The 13439-nt window shown below is 42.3% G+C and overlaps 1 protein-coding gene across 9 annotated transcripts in view; it reads right to left on the bottom strand.

The window, feature by feature from the left end:
• The window catches only part of ALDH18A1 (aldehyde dehydrogenase 18 family member A1), a 33581-nt gene that overhangs the window by 19818 nt on the left and 324 nt on the right, over positions 1-13439 (bottom strand). For 3 of the 9 annotated variants that reach the window (XM_067300404.1, XM_067300406.1, XM_067300405.1), the window contains exons 1-7: positions 13040-13097; positions 11707-11816; positions 10879-10990; positions 5297-5420; positions 1706-1929; positions 561-710; positions 365-469 (exon numbers count right to left, since the gene is read on the bottom strand). In XM_067300404.1, coding sequence (XP_067156505.1) covers positions 365-469; positions 561-710; positions 1706-1929; positions 5297-5390 — 573 coding nt within the window. In that variant the 5' untranslated portion in view covers positions 5391-5420; positions 10879-10990; positions 11707-11816; positions 13040-13097. Of the gene's footprint in view, positions 1-364; positions 470-560; positions 711-1705; positions 1930-5296; positions 5421-7995; positions 8011-8488; positions 8599-10878; positions 10991-11706; positions 11817-12447; positions 12464-13039; positions 13106-13439 lie in introns of those variants that run through there. The other 6 variants (XM_067300407.1, XM_067300401.1, XM_067300402.1 and 3 more) reach the window with 6 other exon arrangements.

The raw sequence follows: 13439 nt of genomic DNA, 5'->3' as shown, positions 1-13439 counted from the left end.
AGTATGGATATGCACTTCTGTCAGCTTTACACAATGTGGGTCAGTTCAGCCAGCTGTGATTTTTAAACCGTTTGGATCACTTTGGATCACAGACTTTCTCTTTACAGTTTTTGTCAGGAGAGCTTAATAGAGGGGGGGAAAAAAAGTACATAAACCACACACAAACTCCAAAAATATAAAGCACTTTTGCTCTACCTAGTATGAACTACCAATTATGCTACAATAATAAGCCTCAAAAGTAGGACAGCAATGGAAATCCAAGACTATAGTAAAGACAGCAGCATATGAAGCTTGAAAAAAATTAATAGCAATTACATCACTAACTGAAGTAACAAGCCAGTCTAGGAAAGAAAGAATCCCTTACTTGAGCTGCACAGATGCTGTACTGTGTAAACATGGCCTCATACAGAGCCATGAGTCCACTCTGGCCAGCTGCTGCACAGGCTCGGGCCTCCAAGACTGGAATAGCCTACAAAGTAGGAGAACAGCTGTCAGGCAGTGACTTGAGCAGGTTCCACTCAACATTTAAGGAAAAAAAAGGGACTGCTGCAGCCACTCACCATATCTTTCAGCTGGCTCTGGCCTGAATGAAGTGCTTGCCTCACACTCTGAGAGAGCAAGATCTCATGGCGCAATCGCTGTTTTCCAAAAGCTACAGCTCCACTGGTGACAATCATCATCTCCCGGCCCTGATTCTGCAGCACTGACACCTGTAAGTACAGAGCACAAGAAACAGGAGCTGGAGCAAGATCACTCCTAGTCTGACAACTCTGTGTTTTACAGATATGTTATGCTTACTGGTTGCTGTTGACACAAGTGTCTGCTTACCTATAGATGCGCACAGCAAGGCAACCACCCTTTAAGATACTCCTGCACAGCTTCCTGATCAGTTTGAGCTACATGTACAGCCTGTGCTAAACTTTCTTTTCATAATATCAGTTTTTATGATGAAGTCATGCTTGAATTTTCACAATACCTATTACATGGTAACATTTCAATACCTCTTGACCCTCCTCTGCTATTGCAGAAGATAGAGAAAAGCCATATGGTAGCAGCTTCCCCCAACCTTCTTATTCACCAACCATTCCCACGACTGTTATTATATAGTAATTTTATATACTAGAAGTGAAGAAGCTAACTCCAATGGTAAACAAAAAGTTTTGTATTGCTCCTTCCAGAGAGGTATGTGGCCATGGTTCCTTTTAAAACTCAAAAGCTCAATGCCTAATGTGAATTTAATTTTTTATGCACGTGTTTCTTCCCAGAGAAGACATATCCAACTCCCTCCTCCACCCCGCAAGGTCTTCATTTTATTTTGTGCAGCAGAACCAGTCTATGAGCTGATCCCATCAGCTTTTCCTACAAGCAATGAGGTTTCAAGCCTTCTCTTAGAGGAAATTTGCAATTGTTCAGGTAAACAAGAATGCTCCACCCTTTCTGCAGACCTCACACTTCAGTGCCACTTTCCCCACAAGATCCAACTAGTGCCCGAGCCATATCTTACTGCACAAAGTCTCACTGTGCAGAATTTCTCCCTCAAATACTGATTTATTGAGTTACATGGTCTGCACTACCACAGCACATGGTGATGGAGAAAGGAAAGCCCAGCATACTGATTTAAAAGGCCAACACTGTTTTATGAGTTTTTCCAATAATCACGAAGTTCAGAAGGTAAAACAAACATCCCACCTCAGTACAGAATTACCTGCTCCACAATAGATGCCAGCCTCCCAAGAGCCAAGCCACATTCATCTCCTCGAGTCACAACAGCACTACCCAGCTTCACTACAATCCGCTTTGCATGTTTCAGCTCACTGCGGTGTGCAAATGATTTGCCATGTGCGCGGCTGAGTGGCATGGTGATAAACGGGATGTTGCTCCAACAACGGATGGATTCATTTCTTAATCTCTGGGTATGGTAAGGGAGATCTGCGATTAAAGAAAAAAAGGAAAAATGCAACAGAAACTTGCCCAACCAGTTTTAAGTGCTTCATTCAGACTTCTGAGCCCTTTATAAGCCACATAACACTTCCTCCCTTCCCATAGCTGAAGCTCACAATACACACTTCTACTTCTCAGTGACTGGGAATGAGAATCCAGCTTTCAAGTCACTGAAAAAAAATGAAGACCAGTGATTTCTGAACAGTGCTAACCATCCCTAAGGCATAGAAGGGAATATCCCATGAGTCACAGAGCTTTGAGTCTGGGACTCTAGAAGACCAAGCTGAAGGGCACTTAAGCAGAGCCCATAGAGCTCACATCAGAAGTAAGAGCACTAGCTTTAAAAACACCCTCCTTTGCCTCACTAGGTACAGCTAGAGCGTTCTCCTGTCAGTAGTACTGCAGAAGCACTTGACTGCTGGGGGGGCGGGGGGGAGTAGAGCTTTTATCAAGATGTATTACAGTCAGATATTTTCTCACACTGCTCAACTGGGGAAGCAGAAGGAGGAGATGAATGGCCGACATATGAACTGCTAGTTGCCTTCCTACAGGATAAACAGGCACTGGAACACAGACAGTCACAGCGCTACTCAGGCAAGATACAAGATGTGCAAGGCTGGTATCTTACTTAAAACACTGAGGCGGCAGTGCCTGTGCAAAATCTTTGTTTTCAAAAGCCTGCAAAGGACAGTAGAGACAAACCAGTCTACTATCAGCACAGCAAATTAGAGACAAAAGTGACTGTTAAGGTATAACTGCAAGGAACAATCTAGATCCCTTCTAATTACCAAAGAGGCTGGATCAAACACATAAGTCACAAAATTAAGTTGAAGGTATGAAGGCAGTTGGGAAGCATTTTCAAAATACTTAGGACAAAATTTTGCAGAGGCACAGTGAATTGAGTCTGAAGAGGGAGTGATGCCAGTAAGGTTACTTGCTATTGCAAATGCGCCTAATGATATAAGACGCAATGGAATAAGCTTCAAAAATTTTTTTGAAACTATATTGCCTTATCCTCCATCTAGTTCTTTTCACATTACTGTTTAGAATCTACATTAAACCAGGTCAACTTCTAGACAGTCTCAAAAATATCAGTATTGCAAGAAAGGGGAGAACAGTTCTGAAGTTATTAACAAGATGGCTATGACACTACAGTCTAGGACCAAAAGCGCATCCTAGTCAAAAGATGGCACAGATACAATCCCGACCAATATCATCTCTGAAGACGTAGAGACTCCTTTACAAATCAGTGAATTGAATCCTATGCCCTGGTCAGATTTTACCCAAATTTGTCTGTTCAGTCTCTGTAATTTTGTGTTCTATAATAAGAGATAGATCCTTTCATAAGTTAAATGAGTATTCTGGATGTTACTTCTGCTGGAGTAAAAAAGTAATGAACACAGGGCTACAGAAAAGGGAAGCCAGGCATTTATTTCTGTATTTATTTCTGTAAAACATGGTTAAATCTATTTCCTTCACTATACACAGAAGAACCTTAGCCAGTTAATCATAAGTGAGGGCTGCATTAAGATGTCACAGTTTTATATGAAGTAGAAAATGTAATATGGAGATTAGTTTTATTTGCCCCTCATTTTCATGAGGTAATACTTGTGAATGTAAAGAAGGCCTATAATAAATAGGAAAGAACAGGTAATGGAGTTAAATTGAACAGTTCTTTCCAGCATTAAAAGTTATTATGCACTATTTGCCTATCCTACACAGTATGACCAGAATGGAGTAAAACAGTTTAAGTGTTTTCAGTTCTCGCAGCTAGAGCTCTAGGGTTTAGAAAGTTCCAAGAAGGCAGCTATTGAAAGACAACCAATATCTGGAAAAAAAAAAAAGAAAAACCAAACAAACAACCCACCACACTTAATTTTCATAAAAGCGAGGAGAAAGGCAACAATTCTGGAATGGACAGATAATTCCATTCATCTACACTAAAGTTATAACTGCTAAACTGGCCATCCACTGTGCAAACCTGTCTTTTTGTTATTTTAGACTGCACTGAGAGAGAAAAATCGGCTCCAAGGTTATACATACAAATATTTCTGATGATGCAAGTCCAGGAATTTGTTTTACATGGAATTAGGGAGAAACTGATATTGTCATCCAGTCAACTTTTCACTCAAGTAAGTTTCTAAGCATTCCAGTTTTTCATATCCAGTACCTTGCCAATAGTTTTAATTCTTTATTAAAGAAGGGAAAATACAATAATACAATACAATAAAAAAATACAAATGCATGAGACTTTTGGCACTGCAGATCCTTTTATGCAACCTGCATGAGGGTTGTTTCCCAGGAGTGAAGACGCAGGACTATTTAAAATACACTTGAGCTGAACAGGATCGCAACAGAAACAGCAAAGAGCAAAACAAAACAGATAATTTTCAAACCAGCTTTAGAATGCAACTGATTGATTACTCAAAGTTGCTCCAATAATGGCTACTGACTACTGTCAGTTGTTCCAGAGCTGAGGAACAATTTTCACAACGTTAAGGTTAATTATTGGAGAATTTCACTGACTTTGGAAAACGTAGTATGTTTAGAAATACTACAACGTAGAAGTCAACTGAGCTATAGCTCAGAAAAAGAAGTTCAGGATTTAAGATTTCATTATTTAATAATTCATATAAATACCAACAAAAGAGAACTATTGGGTTAACACACAGAGCAATGGAAAATGAAATGAAGCTTGCATGCAGTGGCAAACAGTTGATATTTTTATCCCACTGACTCTACTAGATCAAGAGGGAATCTGTCTATCCCTGCATTCTCTATTTCAGTCTGCTAATCATATAGAGAGTGAAAGCCTCTGTCAAGTTAGGATTTCATAGCAGAATAGGGAACAATAAAAATGTCATATTCCTAACCACTGTCCACAGGACACCTATGTATTTATGCTCGGGTTTCCTGTAAGTATCTCTGCACTTTTGTCTAACCCAAACAAATTTGAGCTTCCCACCTTCCAATACCTGTTTTACTCAAGTTATCTGTGGGCTGGAAATGGGAACAGGGGGAAGAGGACATCATCAGATCCTGTTTTCCAGGAATGCACCAGGTTGAAACACAAAGAACTTTTACAGCGAGAGTTCTTTTACACCAGAAATCTTTGATAAAAATACATGTCAGAATGAGAAATACACCCTCTCAGACATCTGCCTGAGTATTACTGAGTTAAGGGAGAAAGTAACAGCAAGAAAGTAGAGCTTCACTTGCAGCTCACTCCAAAGCCTGTAAGTTTTGCATGAAGTTAATGAGGGAATTTTCTTTTCATTATAGGAAAGGATATAAGGCAGGCCCAGGCACATACTGACCGACATTATTAGAAACGCGTGCTTTCTCTCATACATACACAAACGGGAAATGGCTGCGATGGCATGTGGCGATAACACAAAGCACCATCCAGGGGAACGGACAAGAGGGCTCAGAGCAGCTCGACACAACATTTTGAGATGCCTTCTGCAAATCAAGGATATCTGCAAGTTAAAAGGGGGGAGGGAGGGAGGGAGGGAGGGAGAAACTGGTTAAATATCAGTGAACTTCCATCTATAATCTCTCTCCTTCCCCCCCCCCCCCCACACACATCCAGAAGGACTCTTTATAGTCTTAATGCAGTTTACTTGTGCAAGGGACAGCCCACTCTCCCAGTTTTGCAGAATTCTCAGGCTGTAATTCAGAGGAGCTGGAAGGCCCCTGTTCCCTACCTGCTTGCAGAAGATTAATAATAAAGATCAAGAACAAAACATGCTTTCCCCAAAAAAGAAAAAGAAGGACTATTAGTGAGTGCAGCTACAATGAAGAGAAGTCAAAACTTTCTCCATAGAGAAGGCTAGAGGGGGGAAAAAAAAAAAAATGAAGAGAAGTTGTAACATCTAGAGTTCTCCAATCCCTTGCTTGGTGTTGCACTGTCACTACAGTACAAACCCATATTAGCTAGATCAAACTGTGCCGTCTCCTTGGTTGCTCCTACTCATTTGCCAGAGAAGCATTTCACAATCTCTTTATAGGGCTACTTGCAACTAAGAGCAACATCATCATCCTGGAAGACTGCCTCTTGCTTTCCTTTACCAGAGACGGCTTTGCTAAGAGTGAATAGAAAATGAGGTAGGTGTGAGAAGTGGTAGATAGTGTGGATCCTTTGTAGGAAACAGACTGGAAAGAAATAACATGCTCTTGAAATGAGCTTGTGAGGAAAGGCAAGCAGACTAAGATAACAGGAAGACTGGATCAGGAATTCTAAAGTAGCAGAAGACATCAAGAAAAAAAGAGGAGATATGTGAAAGGGAAATGATGCTGTCAGAAAGCACAAACAGACATTAAACACAGGGCCTTCTATGAGTGACAAGCTTTCTTTAGGGATACTGCAAGGCTGCAGAACTCCTTCCTCTCTCCTCACTCACTTTAAGATTTCAAATTAATTTTCAATCCTCACCTTCATTCCACTCACACTCCATTCCCATCTCTGCCATTTCCATACCTGGAATGCTTCTACTTTTCAGTAACAAACCAAAACCCCACATAATTGGAAAAAAACACCACACCCAAAACAACAGCAACAACAACAACAAACTTCTTCCTTACAGGGTCGGGGGGGGGGCACTAAAGAGAAATGCAAAATGAATTATTTGGGTACTTCTGGAGGACTCTAGCATCAGCTTTCAAAAGTCTCTTCTTCATTGCTAGGCAAATCTACTCACTCTAAACTAATCTCCAGAGCTGCCTTTTAAAAATGCAGTTCTCCGATCATTTATTTAAAATGATGAGAGTTACCCTTATATTGTTTCTTATAGAAAGCATTACCAACTGGTTCATTTTCATGATTTTACTATCTTTGTAACAGCTGTTAAGTAGCACAATACATTTAGATTCTGTTCTGTATCAGTGCAATGAGACTAAGTTAACTTTCTAGGGCAATCTGAAGTCGAACAGAGGTCTCAAATCCTAAAACTAGTACCTTTACCAAAAAAAAAAAAAAAAGAAAAGAAAAGAAAAAGAAAAAAGAAAAAAGAAAAACTCATCTATATCACAAGTTTTCAGTCTGTTGGCTATAGCCCCATGGGATGTCTGCACCTATTAGCCCTTGGCTGATAAAAAACAACTAAACTTATTACACAGTTCTATATATAAAGGCCCATAACTCAGTTATTAAGGGTTTAAGATGTTCCACAAGTGGAAAAACAAATGGAAACTACTCTCCTGTGAAAGAGCTATAGTGTTCCACACTTAAGCAATAAAGCAGAGGTAAGTCTAGTTTCAAGGAAATACACACGATTTTAAAGAACTGAGTCTTTGACATAACACACAAAAAAGTCCTCTGGAACATTTAGGGATTTTGTTATTTAAATGGCTTTGTTATCTTACCGATTAAATCTTTTGTAAGAAAAAAACCCTGCAGTTTAAGTGCAACTCAGAAACAAGAAACCTTCCCAGAGGAAGCTGCACATTAGAACTGATTAACATAAAGAAAAACTTCAAATACACTGTCTTTAGAACAGTTCATAAATAACTGCCCAAGTTTTATAGAAGTTTACACACAGAGAGAACAGGCAATGCAAAACAACATATCATGCAATACTTTTCTACCAAGAATCCATTCCAGTAAGACAATGGATCACAGCAGTCCGCAACCTAAGACATTACCTTGTGCAGCTGTAGAAACTTCTGCCATTGATTTGTTAGAAGAACTGTTCTAAGTATCCCTTAATACTTCCAATCTTAATATCTCAAACCAAAAATAACATCTGTAGAAGTTCAATACTGTTCCATTTTGTTATACCTAGTACACAAGTAGGTTAAGCAACACATGTAGGGTTGTACAGCAACAGCACTGGACACAGGATTAGGACCTCCAGCTGCCTGCCACCCATCCTGCACAGGGCAGGTGCTAAGGAAGTAAGCAATTCACATTGTTGGCAGGCAGCAGAACCCACTCAAGCATAGACAGGAAGTGTAACTTAATATAAAACACACACACAAATCATTTGTTGCACAGTTATCACCTACAGGTGTCACTCCTGGCCTGAGCACTTAGATGCACCTGAATTTCCATACCTGACCCCTCCTGTTGAAACTGTGACAAAAGATTTCTAACAGAAGCAGCAACTGCAGGGAAACCACGAGACAGAAAAGACTAAACTTCTGTAAATGCAGCTGAAGGCAGAGTCAGCTGATCTGCAGCAGCCAATCCCAGATGTTCTGGCTGCACAAGCCACATCAGCTCCTCAAGAACAGACTGGAAACTAACCCACTGGCTGATGTAACCTCAGCCACTCCAGCTTCATCCCTCCCACCGGCACGCACACCTTCCCATCCTGCTGTCCCAGCAGATGATGTAACTCTACTCCACGTTGCAGCACAAAATCCAGGGCTTTACAGTTACAGCATTAACAACTGTTTTCTGTCTAGTCCCAGACTAGTCCAGACAGCCCTACCCACAGCACAGACAGCCTACCCATCTCCCACACCCAGCTTTCCTTGACCTTGATTCTTCCTATTTTCAGATGTCTCTGAAATCTGATGTGGGTAGGAGATGAAAGGGACTTACATAGCCAAACTTTTGAGACTGGCTTTACCTCTTCTGTCTTCTCCACTGTACCCTAGACCCCTCCACAAGGGCAGAAGGAGTACTGGCTTTGCTCTTCACTTATCTCCCATTTACATTCATTTCTAAATTAAGAGAGAAAGCAACCTTATTACTCCAATTAGTAGAAGCCACAAATGCTGCAATTTCTCATCTTCAAAGATACTACAAAATTCACAGCAGTTCCTCAGTTCAGCTGAAGAATTATACTGTCCCCTGTCTATACTATGCTGTTATATTCCTATTTGCTTACTGTAATTCAAACAAATTCCAGCTTCACTAATTCTCATGTTGTTAGAAGTCAATATTTGGTCCTTTTTTTAATCTTTGAAGTTTTACCTTCTGGGATCAGAAAACATAATAATCTCAGAAAGTCTCAGGACTGTGGGAAAAAATTCATGGAGAGTGTACAGTATTTGAGCAATAGGGGTAAGGTTGGAAAAACTCATTAAAAAAACCCTCAAAATCAAGAATTTACAGAGGACCTAACTCTCAATTATCGGACATGAGGAGCTGCTACACTGGATTTCGCTACCTCCTCATGAGGGAAAACAAACGAAGCCAAAAAAGCCCCCCAAAAATACAGGGACACGTCTTTGTTAAAAGACTCCCTGCAGATCGCCACATGATCAGGTACAGTATTTGTTTTTATTATTGTAGCACACATGAGCCCTGCTGCCCCCCTTTGGCCCCCAATCCAATTATCAGCAAAGATTAAGAATCTTGCTGTGTAAAAATGCAGAAAAAAAGACAATTCCAACTCTAGAACTCCAGGTCATCCACATGCAATAAGAGAGGCAAAACAATGATTAGAGAGGCAAATCAGCACAACAGCTGATTTTCTATATTAAGCTAAGCCTTTGATTTGATTTTTAAACAGGTAGCAAAAAAGGGAAATGCTCCTTTTTTAGACTCACCTGGCTAATTTTTAATATATGCAAGTCCTTTGAACTGTGTTTCCAAACAAAAACTAACAGGTTCCCCTCAACCCATGCTGTTACTTAGAGGCTGCTTTCTTCAGATGCTGAGGTAGAAGAATCAGTAAGAAAAACTGAAGAGAAGCTAAAAATCAAAATGCTTTCATTTTCCCCATAAAACCAGCAGCTCTTATGGAAGCTTGTTAGCTGCAAGGAATCCTAGATTTCCTACCTAGTTAGAAGCTCATTACCTCAGTGCACGGCAAGCGTAACAGGGAGTCAGCAAAGGAAAAGTGTGGTTTCAGACAGTTCAGGGCAGTGAATACCCTGAGAAATCTTAAACAAAATTCCATTTTCAAGAAAAAGCACAGGAACCACCACGCTGTATTAACAATCTGAATTGACAGGCAGACTTGCTACAGTTCACCTTCAGTCCTAGACACAATTCAGTCCTAGACACTGTGTGAAGACTCATCTTTTTTATTGTCCAATTAAAAAAAAAAAAAAGAAAAAGAAAATCACACACAGAAAGAGGATGCTTTAATCAAAATTATTAAGTGAGGAATTAAGGACACTGGTAAATTTAATCAAGTGTTAGTCCTAAAATGCAATATGGTTTCTTAATAATATCTTTCAAGAATTTCCTTCCTCTTACCATCATCACTCTACTCTTGCCTGGACCAAGTCTGGCTAATCTCTTCTATCATCCGTTTCCACTGCCCAGCAGCAAAACATCAGCTTCTACCAGCTATTAAGCATAAAAATAATAGAGCTAGCATCCCAGTTTAAAATCATTAATTTCCATATAGCCATCAAGTGAAGGCTGTACAGGTACAAAAGGTCATACAGGAAAATCAGTGGAGAGTGAATTAAAGTTTAATAATAACTACAGCTGGTGCAGTAACAAATGACAAGGTGAAAATCGAGTACCTGGATACACGTTTGTATTCAGGAGACTTTTTGGTCAGAGAAATGCAAGGATAGAGAGAAAAGATGTCTGAAAAACATAAACTTAAGGCAACATTCTAGTTTAGTATTTCAGAAGACAGACAGACATCTACACTTAGCACCCTAGGCATCTGCTCTCCTCCAGTTCTTCCAGAATCTCTTATAGAAGTACTGGTTGCACTTTCCGTGCACCCTGCCCCCAATCAACCTTTTGATTCATACCCTCCACATCCAAGGTCCCACTGTGTAACCTCTTCAACAAATGCCTTCTGGCCATTATTAAGCCAGTCAGACACAATTTTTTGTGGAGAAAGTCTGGGGGAAATTCATTGACTGTAGAATCTATTTCCAGGCCCTTGTCCTGTCATTTCTCCAGGTAGAGCATGACTCAAAACATCATTTATCAACACCTCAGCCTCAGGGAGCAGTGAGTACTCAGCTCAGCATTCCCTCCATTACCTTATTTTTGAGCTATTTGCCTTTACCTACCTCCTTTTTTAAGTGCTCTGTCCCTCACAATGATGTGTCCCCCTCTTCTCTTGTGGTTGGAGAGAATCAAGAAGGCATTTAGTTTTTATGAAAGATAAGATGGCATCCCAACCTAATGGGAGGGGAGGGGGAAGGAAATCAGTAAGGACAGCAGCTGCTGGCAGATGCCCAGATAAAGTACACAGGCAGGACAAAGAAACAGTTACAACTCCCTGAATAGACTTCTAGTTCTCCAGCCTTGTGTGGGCTGGGGCTATTCACCCCCCGTGTGCAGCTATTCACCTTCTCCACACCACTCATGATTTTACAGACTTGTAATGCACCCTCTCTCATTCCTCCCTCCCACATCTCTTTTCCAAGATAAAGCTGGCTGTGATATTCCAATCGCCCATAGACAGTTCTGGCACCAGAAATGCCAGTTTTGTCACCCCTCCTGATCAAAGCTGCAGTTCCCATCCCCATCCTAATGCTAATGCTCAGCTGTATCACTATAATATTCTGGTAAAAGATCAGGTGACTCACCTGACTCTAATCTCATGAGAACTAGTGCCAACAAGACAGAAGCGCAGCAACTCCTAAGACTACACTGCCACTCATAAATCAGTTTAGGATGCTCACGCCCTCACTAGCTCTTTATATGAAAGCTATTTCATATCTATGATCATTTCTATTGCTCTTCTTACATCTCCCCCATATAAAAAGTATACAGCAAATTAGTCAGGGGAAAGAAGCCAGAACTACACACACAGTACTAAAATGTTGATGAAAGTTGAATTTATACAGTGGCATGATATGTTTTTTTTTTAATTTTGCACTTCTTTTCTTTACCTGGTAATTCTTAATATTCTATTTGCTTTTTGATTTTCACTAAACCTTGAGCTGACTTTTTGGAGTACACATCATCAACAGTGACTCGCAGATATTTTCTTCTCTGGATGCTGCAGAAAAACAGGAAAATACCATTGCTTTCATGGTCCTAATATTGCAACAAACCATAAAAGCAGCTGAAAAATGAATAAAGTTAAGCCTGCGAGATGCTCACTCTGCTACTGAATGCATTTCTTACAAGAACCTTACAGAAAGAGGTAGTTATACCCATAACAGTACACAAGTAAAAAAAAAAGTTACTTTAAAGAGGCCCTTGTCAAAGGCTTTTAGAAATCTGTGTAAATTATGCCCAGCAAGACACCTTTATCTACAGTTTTATTACTTCTTTCAGAGAACTATCAGGTTTCCTCCTACAAAAAATCTAATCTGATCCTGTTATAGCTCCTGTGAAGAAACACTGTGTAACCAACAGAGGCTTATCACCAAGTGTTAAGCTAAAATCTAGATAAGAATTCTGATGTGTCACACAAGTGTCAGGAGGGTTTAAACATTTTTTTTAGGCATGGAGAATCCTTGTAAGCAGATGCAAGAGATGAGGAAGGGGAAAAAAAAGTCTCAGGAGGGATGATGTGCTCTGCTTTCCCCATACCCCAGAAGAATGAAGCCAATGCAGCTCTTATTGATTAGGCTGACGTTTGCAGAGGTCCAAGCAACAGTTTTACTCTGCCAGTGACTACTCACAGTAACGATGCTTTGTAGCCATCAAGAAAATTAGACTCAGGAAAGCTTGAGCTCAGAAGAATAGGGAGCACACAGAGGCAAGCAGCATTTCAACGCATACGGAGCATCTCTACAGTGCTAAGAGTTAATTCGATCATTTTCAGGGGGTCGTCATTCCTCTGCAGGGTTGGCATCTGCTCCTAATCCTCATGTCACAGAACGGGGAATCAGACAGTGACTACTCTGACTTACTGCAGAATCCTGAGGAAAGCACGGCCAGGCCTCACCCGCACGGCGGTGCCGAGGCAGCACCTCTGGCAAGGGACCCCGTGCACAGCTACCGGCGGGCGCGCCAGCACGTCACACCTCTGCCGCCTCCCTCGGTGGCACGACCGGCAGCAGCTCCGGCCCCTCGGCCGGGCCACGCCGCAGCCCCACGGGCCGCGGCCCCCGAGGCAGACGCCGCCGCCGCCGCAGCGAGACGGCCCCCCGGCACCAGGCGCCGGTCGGCAGGCTGGCCATGGCAGCGAGGAGTGGGCCCCAGGCAGGCCGGGCGGCCCCGCAGGACCCCGCCGCAACCGGCGGTACGCGCGGCGCATCCGGCAGCACTCACCGGGCCGCCGCCGCCTCCGCCTGTGGCAGCAGTCGCCAGCTGCGCCGCTTCCGGCGCCGCTGGCCCCGCTCCCCATTGGCCGCCGCCCGGCAGCGAGGTGCACGCGCGAACAGGGCTCCTGCACCCCCATTGGCCGCCGCCCGGCAGCGAGGTGGGATCTGCGTGCGCCGCCCTGCGTCCCGCAGTCCCGCCTGCGGCGTTCCGGCAGGGAGGGCGGTGCGGGCTACCGGGTGCTCCGCGGGCCGCGCCCGCAGGGCGGTGGCACCGCCGGCCGGGGTGTCCCGGCGATGGCGATAGCGAGCTACCGCCCACCCATCTCCGCCAACGGAGCGTGTGTTTAGTTGTGAATCTAAGCGCAACTGGGTAATAATTTATTTTGTACCTAAGTTTCTGGGCGACA

This window comes from Apteryx mantelli, chromosome 7 (genome assembly GCF_036417845.1).
Source record: "Apteryx mantelli isolate bAptMan1 chromosome 7, bAptMan1.hap1, whole genome shotgun sequence".
NCBI lineage: Eukaryota > Metazoa > Chordata > Aves > Apterygiformes > Apterygidae > Apteryx > Apteryx mantelli.
Note: the sequence above shows the minus strand (reverse complement) of the source record. Positions and strands in the feature narration are given on the sequence as shown.